The following is a 19897-nucleotide window of genomic DNA, read 5'->3' on the forward strand; positions in this document are numbered from 1 at the left end:
TATAATGTCCAAAACTTAAATATTTAAAAAAAAAAAAAAAAACATTAAATATTGTAAGACCCATATAATATATCTCTCTCTCCTCATAATTATATTCATTTTAGACTTTGGATAAATATAGCTCGGTGGCTATGAATTGACACGTCTTTGTTAGCCTCAACCATGTCTGATAATTTATAGTTAAATGGAATCTCAAAAATCTCATAGCAATGGATTAAATAAATTAGAAAGCAGGGGAAAACTTTCGCATTGAACATTTCAAACAAGGCAACTGGAGCCTATGGCATTGAATTCCAATTCAGCAAGGATGGTAAATGTGTTATCCACAAATCAAGTGTGATGTTGGCTGTCGTACTCATGCTGCTTCAATTGACCATATGAATATAAGACCCTTATTAATGTGCAGGAGTTAAATACACGAGAGATTTTGATAGATGTTCAAAAACGCAATTGGAATTCAGCTTGCTGACTTCAAATCATCGTCAGCAAACTGTAAATGGAGGAACTCTTACACAAAAGAGCTCGAGACAATTATCACATATCAGCAAAAGTAACTTCAAAGATGTAATTCAGACACAGTTAGGAGTCTTGGCAAGAGATTCTCTTAAGAAGATTGGACACCATCCATGATTATAAAGATGATTCCTAGTTAAGTTACCCAATAGATTGAGGAGCCAAATCTCGAACAAGATCTCGTAGAACGACAATAATTCATCTTTATTACCTATAAAACCTGAGAATAACAGAACATAGACATTAAATCTACTCTCCCAGTTCCTACAGCCTTGCTAAAGTTTCTAAAGCTCAGCCTTCCCCATGAGTCACCTTTATAAGCAAACCTATGTTTCTTGGGTTAGTGAAAATTCATTAACGCTTATTTGATGAACTTATACATTTAGATTCACCCTACGAGTTGGGAACGGTTATATACCTATGTTCGTGTAACATGTATCAAAAGCATAAAAGATGTCACATTGAAACGTGAATTAAGATAATTAAGTGAAAACTACAGGAATCTGTCGGTGCCGCCGAAAGCAAAAAAACCTATTCCTAAATACCAACCAGCAGATCTAACCATAGGTTACCAGAAAAGGATGGCATGAGACCTCAATCAAGCTATTTGCGCTCATCCCTGGCCACAATCTTGAACTTTCCAGTTTGTTGTTGCTGCAAAGTACAAAATCCGATTAAATACTCCATCGTTCAATCTCGCTAACATTATAACAAATGGCATAGGCTAAAATAAAATAAAATAAAACTAACTTTTTTCCATAATTCAGTGTGTTTTTTGCAGAACCCAGCGACAATAGCATCTTTCTTCCTCCCTTCTCTGTACTCAATACAAAGATCCTCCTTCAATCCGCAAGTGACATGGAAGGCCAAAGTACAGTTGGACTCCGAGCACTGAACAGCACATCCACTTATACTATTGCAAACATAACACTGGTCTTCCCACCTCTTGTTTGGAACCTTAGAGCAGTCAATACCCTCCCGGCCTTCTGCATCACAGAAGAACACCTCTGGAACCAGAAGAGCACACACAATATGGGCCCAGAGGCCGTCTATTGTGGGCTTCAATGCACCTCCGCTGGTTGGACATAAGCAGCAAGAAGAGGGCTTTCCATATTTCTCGGTTTCAGAGGAAGAAATCTGGCATTGGGCGCAGAACCAATCACCGTCGGGAATACCCTTCACGAGGGGATTGCCATAGCAGGTGGCGTGCACCATTAGATTACAACCGTCACAGAACACAATTGGGTCTGAGGGGTCCCCATCCGTGCTTTGGCAAACAGCACAGAAAATATCATCATCATCATCACAACTACCATCAACATGAACAACATCAGCAGTAGTAGCATCCCCCTTTTCTCCGGGAATAGTATTTAGAAGAGATTGATCGAGACTCTTTTCGAATGAGATTTCCTCTTTCCTGACTAGGTTTTCTTCCTCGAGATCTGGAGCCTGTTTGTATTCGACATTGAGGTCGAAAGGAGGCGAGACAACCTCGTCGGTAATGAAATTGGGTTGAAGCGCCCATACCCTTTTCTTGGCGGGCAAGGAGTAGGTGGTGGCACTGTCAGTGGCAGCAATGGGATCAGGGAAAATAAGAGGTGAATCCCGGGATTCCTTTCGCTTCTTAGCAGGAAGTGGTGAAGAAAACACCGGCGTCCCTGTATGTTGTTGAAGTTGTTCTTCTTCTTGTTGTTGTTGTTGCATCAACCTGAATCTTTTGAGAGGAGGCAGGCCGTAGAGTTTGGAATCCATGAGTTTCTGGGTTTTGATTGTTGTGAATGATTTGATGGTGCGAAGAAAAATAAAGGATAGACTAGATACTAGATAGAATATGAGAGCTGGAGTGGTGGGAAGCGAACCCGGGAATAACATACTTAAAAACGAAATTCGAATTATATCAGTTTGAAAATTGGGTTTTTGCTGTTTCAAAGTTTACAAGAATATGGCGGGAAGGTCGAAAAGAAGCCCTCCCTTTAAAATACGTTTTCTTTTCTTTTTCGGATAATTAATATTGTTATGTAATACGATGACTCTATTAATCAATCCTTTAATTTGTTTTTTTTCTTAATTATAATAATTAATGATAATGTCACTTCAATATAAATAGTACGATATGAGTAGGGTGAAAATGTGATAAGAGTATCTCTTTCAGATATTTAAAAAACGCAAATATCATCTTCTTAAATAAAAATATTAATATCAATTTATGTAACCTATTTATAACTTTTTTTACACTAATTACTTAAAATACATAAAATAATGAAGCATGACTTACATATGAGAGAAGTAACATCTCTCTTCTAGTCACATTTTACCTATTAGGTGCGGTTTGGATAGTGAGATAATATAATATAATTTTAGATAAAATTAAAAATTAAATAAAATATCGTTAGAATATTATTTTCTAATATTATTATTATTTTTTAATTTTAAAAAATTAAATTATTTATTATATTTTATGTGAAAATTTAAAAAAATTATAATGATATGATATAATAAATATTTTCACTATCCAAACCGAACCTTAATGTTATCCATGATAACACACAATCTAGTCATGTTTTTATGCTGAAAATTTCTTTTGAATTAGGTTTACAAAATAATCTTGTAAAAATAAATTTATAATTGACGTGACTTAATATAATTTATCAAATCTATTTTATAATTTTGAAGTAAATCAATTTATAAATTTACTTTTATAAATTTATTCTATTCCATTTATCTTTGTTCAATCAATATAATCTATACCTGACCAAACGGAGAAAGGGTAGATTTAAGAATCAATATGTGAATTCAAACTTCCAAAGCCACAACGAGTCTGTCCATGGGAAAAAAATGTTAAATAAAATATTATATTATAATATTATTTTTATTTTAAAATTTAATAAATTAAATTATTTATTATATTTATGTGAAAATTTTAAAAAATTATAATAATTAGATAAAAAAGATGAGATAGATTGAGATGCTCTCACAAGACTAGTTTAGATAATGAGACGACATGAAATAATTTTAAATAAAAATTAAAAATTGAATAAAATATTATTGAAATATTATTATTTTAAAATTTGAAAAACTTAAATTAAGATTTGAAAAAAATAAAATTATTTATTATATTTTGTATGAAAATTTAAAAAAATTATAATAATTAGATGAGATATGATAAGATCTAAATCCAAACACTCTTAATCAAACAAGGCCGAAATTTCATCATGTCTTCGTTTGGTAAATAAATTCATCTCAATTTATTATTACAAATTTTTTAAATCACAATATAAAATATAATAAATAATTTAATTTTTTAAAATTTTAAAATAATAATAATATTAAAAAATAATATTTTAATAACATTTTATCATCTCAACTCAATTCAGTTCAACATACAAACGCACTCTAAGATATTAACAGGACGACACTTCCCATCAACTTTGCCAACAGTCACTGTCACTAATTTTTTAATAAAATCAATGGTGTATATATATATTTATATTATATTTACTCTGAAGTTACCCAACAACTCTCGCGTGATGATCTAAGAAAATAAAAAAAATAAAAACATAGAAAAGAGATCAGGAGCTATGGATGGAAACAGTATGAGAAGAGTTGTATCATCAAATAGCATACGGGAACCATAACTAGGCTCTTCAGATGCATTTCATCATCTGCTCACTCTTTCAATGGATCTGAGTTTACTTGTTAAAACCCAAAACCAATAGCTCATATTTAATTTTCATCATCCTCGTCATGATTACCATAGTTGACTGACAAAGGAGCCTTCACAAACCAGCCCATGGGTGTTCGAACCAAAGTAACTTTCATATCCGCATTAAAATTTAAAGACGATTTCCGTTGTTGTGCGCAACCACGGAGGTGAGGCCGTCAATGAAAGAAATACAAGTCAGAATGATGGATCAAGAAGCACGGATCAAAACCCACTGCTGTATAGAAACCATATTGGTGATATACGTCCGTGGACACGATTCTATAAACCAGTCTGATCTAGCCAGGCCACTGATCTCAGGCAGCCCCTATAAAGGCTAGGTGGGGGGTGGCACAGGGAATAAAACAGCTCGGGTTTCTAGCTTGTGCCACTTTACAGGATAACCACCTAAAAATAGATATACTAACTTGTAAGAATAATGATCAACAAAAATGCATTCGTAAGGAATCATGTCATCAGATTGCGAACCAAACATTCATATACTTTATTTATCCAGCCACAAGAAAATACAAGATTAAAAAAAAAAAAAAAAGCCCCAATGATTTCCTGTCAGCCAGTCAGTGTAATGCAACCAAAAATTCTTTGTACAATTGGATTTGAACAGTGTCTAGAAAAATCCCACAGGCAACTAGCCAAAATAAAGCTTATTTTGCATTCCACAGCACATTTGATAAGTAACTTTTTTCCTTAGGATGTTATGTTCGGGTAAAATAAGCAAAAGGGGGAAGAATCACCTCAATAAAAACCACTCTTTCTAATCACCTTATGGGGAGGTGTTGGAGGAGGACAAGTTGCACCTGGTTAATTGGGATTAACTGATAAGGTTTGTTCCCCATTGTCTCGTGGAGGGTTGGGGGTTCAAAAGTGGAGGACCCCCTCTTAAGGAAGTGGTTATGGAGGTATCGTTAGAAAAGTAAGATATTGTGGAGAGCCATGATCGATTCCAAATATGGGAGTGCTTGGGGTTGGTGTTCTAAAGAGGTAAGAGGTATACATGGTGTGGGATTGTGGAAAAACATTAGGAGTGATTTGCAAGATTTTGCCAGACGTGTTAGTTTGGTAATTGGTGAGGGTTCCAGGGTTAGTGCATTACGGTATGATGGTATGGCACCCTTAAGGTTACATTCCCTGCTTTTTTCCGGATTGTACATAATCAAGATGCTTCCGTGGCAGATCTTTTGGACATTTCTAGTGGTTGCCCTCAGTGGAATGTGCATTTTACTAGATCTGTGCATGATTGGGAAATTGATGCAATTTCCGATATGTTTAGATTGTTGTACACCGCGAGTATTGGTTGGGCTGAGAAGGACAGGATGATTTGGATTCATTTGCAAATAAGAAGTTAACTGTTGGATCTATGTACAACGTGCTATCATGTCAGAACGTTGTACATCTTTTCCTTGGGAGTGTATATGGAGGAGCAAGGTGCCATCCAAGGTTGTATTCTTTGGTTGGACTGAGGAAGTGTAGGGTTGCATTTGGGTAGTGAGGTATTCTCAAGTATTCTGTGAATAGTAATGAAAAAGTAATGATAAATTACTTTTCATCTACTTTTCACTAATATTAATATTTTATCATTATTTTTTCACTACTATTCACAAAATACCTAAGAATAGGTGGCTGCTTTATTTAAAATCTGCAAGTGAACTTGTGTTGCTATTGAGCGTAAGTTTCTCTCGACAAAGCCCATAACACTGCTGACCTACATAACGCCGCCACCACCTCGCCGCTAGCACAAATAGGGTCGACGGGACCCTGCAATTTCGCCAAGAGCCGTCCGGCATTAATCCTCTAGGGACCTTCACAGACAAGTGCGACGGGCTCAGGCGAACCCTTTAAGGGCCATCCGACATTGGTCTTCCTCCGACGGCCATAATTTTGCTTAGTTTCGCTGGTGCAGCTCTGGTTTTCACCCACTCACCGTTGGTTTCATTCTGTGTTCCTGCTCCACCACAGACAAGTGCAACGGGCTCAGGCAAATCCATTAAGGACCCTCCGACGTCGGTCTTCCTCCGGCGACCTTATTTTGCTTCAATTTTCGCTTGTGCAAATCTATTTTCACCCACTCACCGTATTTGCTTCTGCATTTTCTTCGGTGAACCAGATCTGTGATTGTATGCATGTACATTCGTCAGGAATGAAGTTCGGGAAGATTTGATCTAGAAGCTTGGATATCAAAGGCTTTTGAGTTCTTACTAGAAGCATGGAGGTCCTCTTTGAAATTGTGGAAAGGAGCAGAAGAGTTTGGAGGTCTTTAGCTATGGGGAGTAGTGGTATAGAATGGTTGGTGGCCACGGTGGAAGCAATATTACAGGTGGGGAGAAATTTGGAATTCTCAAAACATTTGAGTGAAAGAAAGGGACAAAACATTCATGGCTCAACTATGCTCGTCCAACGAGCATGGTAGGTTTCTAACTGTCACCGAATATGTTGGTGGAGGCCGGCGGAGTGTTGTAGTCATTCCTGAAGGGTATGAAGGTATGGGTTGGGAGAAGTTTGCTATGAAATTACGCAGAACTGCGAATATGCTTTTAGTTAATGGGTCAAGGAAAACCAGAAGAAGAATGAGAACATCAACTTAAAGGTGAATCATAAAGACCCAAGTACATCCACGGTGGCGAGACAATTATATGCAGCAGTTCTAAAGACGGGTCATGCTTCGGAGGATCGGAGTGAGAGAGGTTTGCAAATCATGCCTCAGAACCAACTTATCGAGATGCACAATTCTTTAAAGGAGATGGAAACCCAACTTGTCGAGTTGAAGGTAATGATAACTTTCTTGCCTACAAAAATAGACCTGCTTTCAACCAAAGGCAACAAGGTTGTTGGAAACAAGACTAAGATAGGCCTGAATCCTTTAAACTCAGATAAAGGAAAATGGAAAATTGGATTCGGCCCTGTACCTATAACCAGATTCAGGAGAGTATGGCGGGTCAAAAGGAAATCTGGGTTATTTGAAGCGGGGTCTAGATCAAGTATCGATGTAGAGACATCTGTAATGGAACGCCATTCACCTCAGGTAACACAAGAAAGATCAATAGACAGTATTACACCCTTGGTCCCTGAAGAATCTATAGCTCCCTCATCGAAGTTGAAGGAAAATGGTGTACTGCCGAGGTCTGAAGGAGGATTCATTGTCACCCAGAGGTAAAGGGACTTGTTGTCACCCAGAATCTCCAATGGGGGACCAATGGAGTTGCTGAAAAACCAATGGGTTTGGCGCTGGTGCCATGTGTAGAGGAATGTCTAGGGTCGAGAGTGCAATTGGATACTGTGTCTGGGGATATTGTGGCTCTTCTAGTGTCTCTTCCTCCAATAGCAGATTGGATTCTGTCTGACGTTAACAAGATTCAGCAGTTCGTGAAAATTTCACATGGAGGACGTGAAGACCAATTTAAAGAATTAATTATTGCGATTGAGGCAAGCCATGCGCTTGAAACCAAATCAAGTTTCAAGAAAAGCAAGGAGCTACAACATCTTTTTTCGACAATCAACTACAACGCCAATGGTGGTAGCTCATCTAGAGGGAAGTCTAAAGGGAGAGCATTGTGAAGACAGGAAACAAGGGGCTCGGGTTGGGTTTTTCAGGTAGTGTTGGGTTTTTAGTTCAAGGGTTGGGGTTGGAGCTTAGTGTATTTTGGGTTGTTTTTCACAGGCTTTTTGGGTCATTAGGGGCTTTCTAATTTGGGCAAGGTGTTTTTCTTGTATACATTCAGTGTACTTGGTTACTCTTTTTTATATATATAATATTTTTACTATAAAAAAAAAAAAACCTGAGAATACTTCACTACCAAAACGCAACCAAAATGTTATGATGAATTGGTGTTACATTAGCAAAAAATGTGGCAAAACGGTTATCTATTACTTCATTGTGAGGTGGCAAGAGCACTATGGTATGACGGTTTTAATAAGATTGGAAATTTGGAATGGCATGGGTGTTGCCTAGAAGGATGGTGGGTCTTTTTGCTTGTCGGGGCATTCAAAATAACTCTCAAATCACTGCCATTTGGAACATGAGCCCTTTATGTTTTCAAGGGTGCGCCTTGATAGGGTAAAGCTCTTGCTCTTGAGAAATTTGAAATCTTAGGAGATGTTTGGAAACAATTTACATCTCATCCGATCTCATCTCATCTCATTTTCTTCACAAACATCATTCAAACACAAACACTTTCAAACAAAAAACAATTCAACTTTTTCAAATCTCAAAACAAAAATAATATTAAAAATTATATTCTAACAATATTTTAACTTTATAATATTTTTTATTCAACTTTTTCTCTCATTTCTCAAAACCCAATAAATACTTAACTCAAATTATCTCACTACTATTCATAAAACATTTTACTACTATTCACAAAATTCTCATCTTATCTCATTTTAGGGCTGTTCATCCGAGCCGATACCCACATAGAAAAACCCAGGTACACCCGGTCCGACTAAAAAGGAAAATGCATATTATGTCCAATGAATCATCCATTTTATGATTTTTTTTTTTTGTTTACTCTCTTCTCCGCATGGCTTTTTATTGGTGGTCAAGGAACATGTAGGCTTTTATTTAAAAAAATTAAATAAATAGAGTTTGAATGCTGCATCAACATTTTTTTCATGAAAAAATATTCATAATATATAGGCTTTGGTTAAAAAAAAAAAAAAACCGGATTTTTAAAAACCGGTTTCAATCAGGATTCCAGCCCGGTTTCGAAACCCGGGTTCCCGAGCCGGAACCTGGATAAACAGTCATGTTTCATTCCCCCACCTTAGATTTTCTAAACTTCCATATAATTTTAGGGAATACTGTAACACAGGCCCTGCATCCCTCCCCCTTTTTACTAAATGGAATTTAATTTAATTATAGATAAGAATTAATCGCCAATCAGGAACCAAAACAAAATAAGGGGTTAGACCAACCAATAGCCAGCTAGCTATCACTTTTAAATTCAATTAGCAATCATAGTGTGCAAGTAAAGTTGGATTACTGGATACAAGAATAATCAGCTGAACCACAACATAACACTACCGTATCTCCCAGACAATCAGAAAAAGGTTCTTTATTTTTTTTAAAAGGTGTCAAATGTAAATCCAAATATGGCCTCATAAACAAAAATGATAGAATAATCTACCTCATGGATTGACGGATGGCAGAAGGAGAAGATTTTTAGAGACAGCGGGTTGTAAACCTGGAAATAAAAATATGCATGTCAACTGTCAAGCACACACGAAAATATGTTGCAGACCAAGCAAGAAAAATAATCCTAAATATGGCAGAAAACAAAAGGAAACAGAACTCCAAAAATGAAAGGACATAGTACCAAACTTGTTAAAATCACTACTCAAGTATGACTAGACCAAAATACTGAAAATATTCAATTTATTACTGCCACTGAACTAAAAGGAGAAATCATGCAATAACTTATTAATATCTGAGAAACTTACTCCTAAATAAAGCTCGCTAAATTTAATTCAATATGGTCTCACACATTTTTTTTTATTTTTTGATAAGTAATATGGTCAAACACATATACTTTAAAGTCCTTTTTTTACAAGTAACATATAACTTAAAGTTGTGATAAGAAAACAATGTCAAGACAACACACTGGACTTAAGGATAAGTTTTAGATAAGTAATTAGATCTTCATGTGAGGAAAAGTTAAATTGAGGTCTAGAAAATAACTGTCTCACAGATCTTTCACCCAGGGCAGAAAAAGAAGACCCAATTAAGGCTTGTTTGGAAAATGGGATGGTTTCATCCCATCCCATCCCATCCCATCTCATCTCATCTCATTCTCAAACATCATTCAAACACAAACACTTTTCAATTTCAAATTTTTAACCTTTTCATCTAATCATTACCTAATCATTATAAATTTCTCAAACTTTCAAACAAGATACAAAAAATAATTTAATTTTTTCAAATCTCAAAACAAAAATAATATTTAAAAAAATTATAATTAAAAAATTGTTAAAAAGTTATATTCTAACAATATTTTAACTTTATAATATTTTTATTCAACTTTTTCTCTCTCATTTCCCAAAATCCCATAAAACATCATAACTCAAACAATTTCACTACTATTTACAGATTTCTCATCTCATCCATCAAGCATCCCACTAGTTAGCATACTTGCAAAAAAGATTCCATAGAAGAGATCATACATGCCATTGGACCTATTTGTTAAAACCCCCAACAATTTCTCCATGAATCAGAATGTCTAAACTCAAGATTCCATAGTTGGAAGCACTATTTTCAGCAACTAAATAACTGACAAAGCTGTTCACTATAGAAGTTCTTGTCTTAGAAATTTCTGACTAATTGGGATTCAAGGTTGCTTGTGATTATTTAAATGGGAGTATAACTCAGAACTCAACTTCAACAAGCACCTCACATTCTAACCTCAGAAGTAGCGTTTTACAAATAATGCTTATTCCTTCTAATAAATAATGCCTAATCTCGCTTTAGAAGATTCCTTTCCCTTAAAGACTATATCTATTCTTCACCACTTCATTTCACCTTACTTGTTATTGAAAATATGTTTGCATAGTCCTTGCTCCTAATTTTGATTAAAAAAAAAGGCTATAGAAACAGGCAGGCAAAAAGAAATAAACATAGCAACAGCAATGATGTGCAAGGTTATTGGGGAAAAAAAGTACAGCAAGAAACAACTCCGTCAGTCAAGATTTACCTATCAAAACAGCAAGTAAATTCAAACAGTTCAATTTTTTATTCAAATAGATTTTTCTTAAACAATTTATATGTAATATACAATTCACCCACCCATACAGAATTAAAGTCATACCCCAATCTCCATCCCTATGTATAAGGGAGGGAGTTGCCATTTGGCGCAAGGAACATTTTGCGATATTGTTCAAATAGCTTCCATGCTGCACCATCAAGACAGACTATTTCTTGACATTGCAATGAGAAGCCAATAGATTTTCATGCAATGACACAAAACACTAGCTCAATCATGATTACAGGTAGTTATAAGAAAAATTCGAATCGACCTACCAGTCTGATTGAACAAACACACAAGGTGTGTGCACACAGGTGTTTTCTATGGGCACAACCAACAAAAAGGGAAAAGAAAAAATAATTTGATATAAAAGGTGGATGTTTTCAGAATAGTAAATCACTTACTTGACCAGGAAATCTTGCACCTCCACTGCTGAACATATCTTGTCAATGAATGAATACCTCACACAACGAATAAGCTTCACTAATTCTTGGTTGCCTTTCTTTTAAACGATAACATACACAGATAGGGATCTATTTATTAAAAGTATATTTATCCTCAAAACCCGAACCCACAACCTATGGAGGCGAAAAGAAATTCCCATTGCATGAGTTTTCCTGTATCTTTTTGTTCCCACTCGGGAGGTAAACTCAGGTATCTCTTACAATTTACTGCTGTACCTTTGCAGATATCTCCTTCCAAGTTCTCCTAGTTCCTTATACAACGAGCAAATATGGTGGCATGCCACTCACAAGCCACAAACTGGAATCTTGCCCTCCAAAGAAAGGAAAAAAGGGAGGAGGGAGAGACGGAGAAGAACTAAGTGGCAATGGACAAAACAAGGGAGAGATAAAGAGTCGGAATAACCAACAAAAGAGCCACAAGAGGAAGAGAACCAGAAATTACATATAAAAGATAGCTTTCCAGAACAAATCACTCGCTTGACAAGAACTCATTTTGTTTCCCCACTTCTGAATGTCTTAGCAATGAAAGGATAACCCCTCACAATGAATAAGACTCAATCAACTATTGGGTGTCCCTCTATTAGTACAAATCTGTTGAGTAAAACTATACTTATCCTCAATCTAACCTCATATGCAAAACACATGGAGGCAAAACGAAATTTCCATTGGATGAGCAATAGCCTCCATCTCTTGCAATTTACTCCTGTTTCCTTTGGGAGTGAGAGAGAGAGGGTATAGATTCCATTTAATAAAACTCGTAGCCTCACCAATAAACTTACTTTCTAAAAACTTCACTACAGTAAACAGAGATCATATTGGCATTAAATTATGCAACTAAATGAAACAGTTTTCTTCTCTTCATCGCTCTAAGAAGTCAATAGAGCTGTGCATCGAAATATCTACAGCTAAAAAGAGACATAAACAGAACTATACCCAAAATACACATAGATTTCCACACCCACGGAAATGCTTAATGCCAAGTGATGGGCTTCCAAAAACAAGAGTTATAGCAAGCTACTAGTTGATGTCATCAACTCAAACAGCAGCCTGTTTGAAAAACAAGTTTAACCTTTTTCCATTGCATTACTAGCCTGGCTAATCAAAAATCGTTGCATTACGTATGTGGCTGGTAATTATATAGAAACTAGTGTTTTATCCATTCTATCTTCAGTAATAATTTAACTACGAGACACAACTGTTTCCAACTCACTTTCATGCGCATTCAAAACAAATTTGATTGAGACTACATATCAATATCCCCTACAGATGGACCAAAAAAATTGCATACTTCACTATTAGTAGTTCTATGAGCATTCCAACAATAAAATGATAGATTACAACATTCAGAATACTACCAGCACACCAAATACCAAATTCTATCGAAGGAGTTAATCATACACTTGACCAGACAAATACAAAAAACACAGTTAACCAGAGTACTTGAAACAAGGGTTGGTTCAGAAAGTTAGATTTTTTTGATAGGTAAGAAAGTGAAATTTAAAGGTAGTGCATTTTTGGATCTACCTGGCATAACCAAATGATAAAACTCCAAAATGAATATTAAGTGATTTTATCTCATGACTATAAGCTATATCCTTCACTTAACTCCATGAGGTTCTCAATCAAGCAATTTATAGCACTTTGGTGTTTTATTTCATTTAGAATTTTTCATTCCCAAACATGAAAAATGTACATAATAAAAACAAATAGGATTTTCAAATAACTCAAAAACCACACTCAAATATAATATATATTTTTTAAACAAAAGTACAACTACCTTGTGGTGGCTGCCACATGGGGTAGCCAGAGTTTCTGGCAACCAAGGGCGGCCCGACCTAGGACTTGGCCACCCGTGGCCACCACAAAGGTGGCCCAATTTCGGTCATGCTCTAGCTACCACGGGGTGACTGAATTTGTTTGGTTTTTTTTTTTTTAAATAAAACAATTGTTTAAATTATTTATTACGGGGGGTTGGGTGTGTGTAATTTGAGAACTTTTAATAAAGTGTTGTTGGGGAAATGGCTTTGGAGATATCATATGGAAGAGGGTTCTTTGTGGAGGGAAATAATAGATGCTAAACATGGAGTTGATTGGGGTGGTTGGTGTTCTAAAGAAGTGAGAGGGGGGCATGGAGTGGGGCTATGGAAGTTTATAAGAAAGGGGTGGATTATTTTCGTAAATCATATCCGTTTTGTCGCAGGCGAGGGTAACCGAATCAGTTTTTGGCGAGATGTGTGGTGTGGAGAGCACGCATTGGAAAGGGTGTTTCCAGCTTTATATCGTATTGCAGTTAACAAGGACGTGTCTGTGGCGGAAGTGCGATTATTTGCACATGGCTCGCATCAGTGGAATATTCTGTTTAATAGAGATATTCATGATTGGGAATTATCTATGGTTTCAGATTTTTTCAGCTTGTTACATTCTTTTGGGTCTACTATGGCACAACAAGACAGCTTGAAATGGAGGCTCCAGGATCATAAGAAATTCTCAGTAAAAGCGTATTATAAAATTCTGATTTCTCAGGATCACACCTCATTCCCATGGAGGAACATTTGGAGGTCTCGAGTGCCTTCTAGAGTTGCTTTTTTTGTTTGGAATGCTGCCCTTGGGAAGATCTTAACCACGGATAACTTGAGGAAAAGAGGATGTGTTGTATTGGATTGGTGCTACATGTGTAGGAAGAATGGAGAATCGGTAGATCATCTTTTACTACATTGTGATGTAGCAAGAGGGCTATGGGATGAGATTTTTCGACGGGTCGGGGTGGCTTGGGTAATGCCTAGGAGAGTGGTGGAGCTCATGGGTTGTTGGAGAAAATTGCAGGGCAGTCATCAAGTGGCAGCAGTTTGGAGAATGATTCCGTTGTGTATCATGTGGTGTATTTGGACGGAACGGAATATGCGCTGCTTCGAAGACAAGGAACGAACAATGTTGGAGCTGAAGAATTATTTTATGCACACTTTATTGCTTTGGTTTTCAGCTATTGTATTAAATGGGGATGATATACATGAATTCCTATCTTTAGTTTAACACTTGTAGAATGTATCTAGGTGTTCAAATGTATACTTCCGGTGTACTAGGTATATGCCTATTTCATTCACATCAATAAAGTTTATATCTTACTTATCAAAAAAAAAAAATTATTTATTACACTCTTCATATAACCTCTTTTAGAAAACTTTTACCTCCAACATATTCTCAATGGGTTCCACCAGTTTTAAAAAACTCTAATATTAAAACCTCATCTAAAAAATTTTCACTATGGTGCTACAAGTGTAAAAAGAGTGGAGAATCGGTAGATCACTTGCTCTTACATTGTGAGGTGGCTGGGGAGCTTTGGGCTGGTATTCTTAGGCTGCGTTTGGATCATAAAATACTCTCAACTCATCTCAACTCATCATTACAATTTTTTTAAATTCCAACACAAAATATAATAAACAATTCAACTTTTTCAAATCCCAAAATAATAATAATATTAAAAAATAATATTCTAACAATATTTTATCATCTCAACTCAACTCAACTCACTTCAATATCCAAACTCACCCTTAGTAGAGCTGGGCTAAGTTGGGCTATGCCCAAGAGTGTGGTGGACCTATTAGCATGCTGGAAAAGACCTCATAGTAGTGTCCAACTAGCAGCCGTGTGGCGGATGATTCCTTTGTGCTTAATGTGGTGTTTATGGTTGGAAAGGAATGACAAGTGTTTTAGTAACAAGGAGCGTGCAGTGGGGGAAATCTGAAACTTTTTTGTATTCTCTATTTTCCAGTGGTTTTCTGCTATTGTATTGAAGGGAGAGAATGTTCATAAGTTTTTATCTTCTTTCTAGCCTACTAGAATGTAATTAGGTGCCTCACTTAGTATATTTCCTGTGTACTTGGGCATCGCCTAATTTCATTCACATCAATAAAGATTATTAATTATCAAAAAAAATTTCACTACTATTCATGAATATTTATATACCATTCATGAGAACTCCCAACATCCAAACATCCCCTTAATTTCAGACAGACAAATATACCCAAAATGCTGAGAATAAATGAATATATGCAAAAGCTGTTGTATAGAAACATGTAAACAGTGTGATATATGTAATCAATGCATAACACTATAAAACAGTCCATAAGTTTTCAGGGGTAGGACCAATAAAAAAAATCATTTTCTGCGGGCAGGGCTATGGGTAGCATTTTAAGGGCAAGAACATACCAGGCCAAGCCTGATAAACAAAGGGAATCGTAGGCTCCTGATCCCCACTTCTAGGGACTTTACACCACCTTTGCTACAACATGAAACAAGAAAACCAAGCTACTTTCTTCTATATGTCAGGTGAACTTAGAGTATGCATAACAAGTTTCCCAAAGTCCATTGCTTTTATGGTCACAAACGACCTTAGATTTCTTCCCTATTCAAGGGAATATAAATAAGAAATGAGAGACTACTCTTACAAAAATTTTACTTTCACTGGGGATGAATGTGTGTAAGAATTTGCCGTAAACTTTGGACACTTCTTAAGCCAGATAATAAGTAACTACCTTAAATCACAGGTGAGTGCATTATATTTTACCCATACAAAAAATAAGAGGAAAAGAAATCACATCGAGACTCATTAGAGATAGCAAAGGTTAAAATATTTGCATTAGAAGATATCATATGAAAAGTAGCATGGTGCACCATCAAGCTAACATGAATTATCAATTTTCTGATACAATTTCAACAAAAACCCAGATATATGAGCAAATCTCAAGGATTTATCATGAGCCGAGACTTCCACTCCAAACTTAAATATCTAATGAGTAGCAGGCCAAGATACCGGTTATAACACAGCTTGGTGTGATAGTGAGAAAAGTCTATCTGTGTCCTTGAGCTCGTTGCATTTCATAGGCACTCCAGGAAGCAGGACCAGGTCCATAATGGGGGAAATTTTCTGCACCAGCCTGTGCCTGCAAGTTGCAAGGACATAGCAATACATCCAATCCTTAGCAAGAAGAAATATAGACAGAAGATGGAGGTTATTCACAGTCAACTAAACATGCATATATCAGCCACACAGACACTCAAAATGTATAAGATAACTCACAGGATTCATGCCATAGCTAGCAGGATAAAGATTTCCTGCATAACCTGCCTCAGGATTGCCATAATTCACGTTGTAGCCTGTCCCTGCATAAAATAGACCATAAGAAAAATAAACCTAAATATAATATAAAGAAAACTCAATGATCGCTTCAGAAAAACAAGCTTCAAGAGGAATAATATCAGCATCACATGATTAACAAATCTATTAAAATATGGAAATAAAATGAAAGGAAGAATTTAATAATCAAACAGCCAGTTGGATCACCACTGGCCTAAATTGACCCATTAATCACTTATAAATACAAATAACTCCTTAAGGCCTGGTTTGGTTACCAAGATCATCTCATACAATCATTCCAATTTTTCCAAACTCTCACACAAAATATAATAAATAATTCAATTTTTTCAAATCTCAAAATAAAAATTATACTAAAAAAATTATATTCTAACAATATTTTATTCAACTTTCATCTCATTTGTGTAACCAAACGAGGCCGTCGTTCTGTTGAAAAGGTGATCTTATTTTTTTTTCATTTCATCATGCGATGACTTGTTTGTGACCAGATAAACCTCATAGCAGTTGCATACCTGGGTTCCCAACAGCAGCAGCAGCACGAGCTCTCTTCTCTGCATTAGCAATCTCTGCACGAAGCTTCTCCAATTCTCGAGCCATTGAGAGCAGCTTCTTCTCCATCACTTGACCATGCTCATAATTGTCTGCATATCCTTTCTTCTCATACTCAATGGCTGCTCTAAATGCCGACAAAGGAAAATAGAAATTATCAGTAATGAGCAAAACCATAACTAGAACATAGACTCAATATCACACCAAAAAATTTATAATACTGCAATGTAGCTACTACTTTGCACGTTGCAACTCCTGCTTCATAGACTCAATTTCTGCTCGTAATGCTGGCGCCTGTTGCAAATCTGCTGTAAGTCTAGCCAAATCTTGTGTCATCGCTTGTACCTGACCTGTCAGCTCCTGCCTTCCGACACTGAGCTCTTTAATATCGGCACGAACTTGAATAAGCTCAGCACGCATAGCCTCAACCCCACGAAGATCCACCTCCAAATGAACAGACTTCTCATACAATTCTCTCATCTGACCGTCCTTCTCCGCCCGCAAGGAGTCTGCAAAGTGACCCATTCTTTGCAACTCATGCTGGGTAGCTTCCAGTTCCTGCTTAAGGGCAACATGGGTGGCAGCTAGCCTCTGGTTATCGACTAAGAGACCCTGAATTTCTTGATACTGAGCATCAAGACCCTCCTGAATTATTGCAGGATGAGGAGGAAGCGGCCTGGGACCCATTCCGAAATGGGATTCTCTCATCTCCTCAAGTAGAGCTGGATGGGGCATTGGCCCAACCCCCCTGCCAAATGGCACTTCACGAACTGCAGGGGGCAATCCAGCATGAGGAGCTCCTTTCAATGGAAGAGGGGGTCCTCGATTTCTTCCAGACATCGTTTCTTTCTTAAGATATGGTTATTAAAAATATGTTTCTGTGAGGAACTATGGGATAAACTTTCCAGCTGACGGCCCTGAATAACCCAAAAATTTCAGTCAACTACGAGATGTAACATTCGAAAATAAACCAAAAAAAAAAAAAAAAACAACAATAGAATATCAGAGCAAAGATTGAGATTTAAGACGCAGAAAAAAGCCCTTGCAATCATCAAGTCCAAAATCTTCAAAGTAAAAGATAATTCAGCTGAACGATTAAGTTTTAAAAGCACTGTTGGCTACCAAGAAAATGCTGGAAAAGAAACGACAACAAGAGAAGTCTCTGATTAAAAAAAATATAATAAAACTTTGGAAAAACCAAAGCCCTAACCGTCCGTCCGGTTGCCAGAAAACAGAGGAGACGAAAAGAAAATCAGAATTCCATTATCGATTTCAGGTATTCTTTACATTGCGACAGCCGGGAAACGAAAACAAAATGAAGTGAGTTCCACAAGTCCAAACCGAAAGGCAACACGAAGCACACAAGTCGAAATCCCATTATCTTTTTTTCTTCTCCGTTTTCTCAGCAGCAATGAAACTCAATGAATGGATCGATCAAGAAAAACGCTAAAACATGAGAGAGACAAATAAATAAAAAAATCCGTGCGAGATTACTACCCTTAAGAAGTAAAGGATTTGAAGTCCGCGGTGGATTGAGAGATTCAGAGACACGGATATTTCACACTACAGTATGTTCAAAAACCCTAGGCTCGGGATTTCGATTTCCTCTCCAGCTTTGAGGAGACGAAAAGATAAAGAAAATGCTGATTAAGAAGACGTTTATTTTTTGTTTATTTTTCTTCTTGATGAATTTTGAGTTGTGTGGGTTAGAGACTGGGCCTAGATCTGGGCCTCGCAGAGCCTGCTGCTGTTTATTTAGAATAAAATAGTTGGGTGCAAAAGCACTACATATTTATTTAATTTTATATTCAGTAACAATTGAGGTCGAGCATTTTGTTTTTCGTCAAAGTGGCTCAACTGGCAGTGGACCTCGTGTGAAGTTCACCATTTCAACAACTTCAATCCCATGCATACTTACCTTTTCTTCCTCACTTTGCTCCTTTTATTAGCAATTTTGAACCAATTTTATTCAGAAATAGGTAGACGCATGATCACCAAAATACCCTATTTTGTATGCAAATATCTAAGGTACTCAACATGCATGTGTTACATACAAATGAATCTCATATCCTAAGTATCTTACTTAACACATGGGGCAGGCCATCACAAACACGAACCACTTTTATCTTTTGAGGTTCTAAGAGCCAACAACAAAAGCATTCCTGCAAACAGCTAGAAAGAGAGAGAGAGATGGTCAACTAAGAAAAGGAATATGGAGATGTTGGTTTCTAGCTAGAAAATATGAAATCCAATCTATTATTATTATTACTTATTTTATAACGATCACAAGAAGACAATAGGCTAATAATGAAGATATCTAAAATCCAATCCTCCCTTAAGATGTTTTCGGACTTTGGCACTTCCAAGGGGTGTACTTTTCAACAAGCACTGAAGTTCCAATACGTAAGAGAACAACTTGATCTACAAAAAATCTTATAAAATTAAATTTACAAATTGATGGGATTTTATATGGTACGTTAAATTGTAAAACTCATTATATTATTAAGTAGATCCAATATCTCATATTGAATCGCATTAGTTCATAAGTTTATTTTTGTAAAATCGCTAATCATAACCTAAAGAGTCTCGTCCACTTTAAGATATTACAGGTGTCAACACTTGCAAGGCTTTGACCCTTCACAACTAAATTAACTGCCTCATGACTTCAACCTCCTATAGAAAAGGGGACATTATCTATCCAACCTCATCTTCTTGAATATTCTTTCTTATAATTCCTCATGTCATTTGCAGTCAGCAACCGAAATCT

General features: G+C 36.4%; 2 protein-coding genes across 3 annotated transcripts; both read right to left on the minus strand.

Moving 5' to 3' along the window:
• Positions 1 to 109: 109 nt before the first annotated feature.
• LOC109011747 (protein Jade-1-like) lies at positions 110 to 2359 on the minus strand. The gene is made up of 2 exons (XM_018993060.2): positions 1264 to 2359; positions 110 to 1167 (listed from the first exon to the last, which is right to left on the minus strand). Exons 1-2 carry the CDS (start codon positions 2263 to 2265, stop codon positions 1117 to 1119), a joined length of 1053 nt encoding a protein of 350 aa, XP_018848605.1. The 5' UTR covers positions 2266 to 2359; the 3' UTR covers positions 110 to 1116.
• Positions 2360 to 4016: 1657 nt separating this feature from the next.
• LOC109011754 (protein FLX-like 1) lies at positions 4017 to 18811 on the minus strand. 2 transcript variants are annotated; one of them, XR_001999377.2, is made up of 7 exons: positions 18628 to 18773; positions 17369 to 18047; positions 17094 to 17257; positions 16507 to 16589; positions 16240 to 16369; positions 9355 to 9411; positions 4017 to 4621 (listed from the first exon to the last, which is right to left on the minus strand). XR_001999377.2 is itself a non-coding variant. In XM_018993074.2 (5 exons), exons 2-5 carry the CDS (start codon positions 17968 to 17970, stop codon positions 16277 to 16279), a joined length of 942 nt encoding a protein of 313 aa, XP_018848619.1. In that variant the 5' UTR covers positions 17971 to 18047; positions 18628 to 18811; the 3' UTR covers positions 16039 to 16276. The 2 variants fall into 2 exon arrangements, 1 of the variants encoding a protein (XP_018848619.1); XM_018993074.2 differs by lacking the exons at positions 4017 to 4621; positions 9355 to 9411 and having other exon boundaries at positions 16039 to 16369; positions 18628 to 18811.
• Positions 18812 to 19897: the final 1086 nt, after the last annotated feature.

This window comes from Juglans regia, chromosome 2 (assembly GCF_001411555.2).
Source record: "Juglans regia cultivar Chandler chromosome 2, Walnut 2.0, whole genome shotgun sequence".
NCBI classification, from domain to species: Eukaryota; Viridiplantae; Streptophyta; class Magnoliopsida; order Fagales; family Juglandaceae; genus Juglans; species Juglans regia.

What these genes read in the sequence shown, in the direction of transcription:
- LOC109011754 (XM_018993074.2), bottom strand. Translation starts at nt 17,970, where the DNA reads ATGTCTGGAAGAAATCGAGGACCCCCTCTTCCATTGAAAGGAGCTCCT. An exon ending in CAGGAGTTGCAACGTGCAAA is followed by an intron (nt 17,258 to 17,368) that starts GTAGTAGCTACA and finishes GTCGGCATTTAG; the next exon opens with AGCAGCCATTGAGTATGAGA. An exon ending in TGCTGCTGTTGGGAACCCAG is followed by an intron (nt 16,590 to 17,093) that starts GTATGCAACTGC and finishes TATTTTATGCAG; the next exon opens with GGACAGGCTACAACGTGAAT.
- LOC109011747 (XM_018993060.2), bottom strand. Translation starts at nt 2,265, where the DNA reads ATGGATTCCAAACTCTACGGCCTGCCTCCTCTCAAAAGATTCAGGTTG. An exon ending in ACACTGAATTATGGAAAAAA is followed by an intron (nt 1,168 to 1,263) that starts GTTAGTTTTATT and finishes TGTACTTTGCAG; the next exon opens with CAACAACAAACTGGAAAGTT.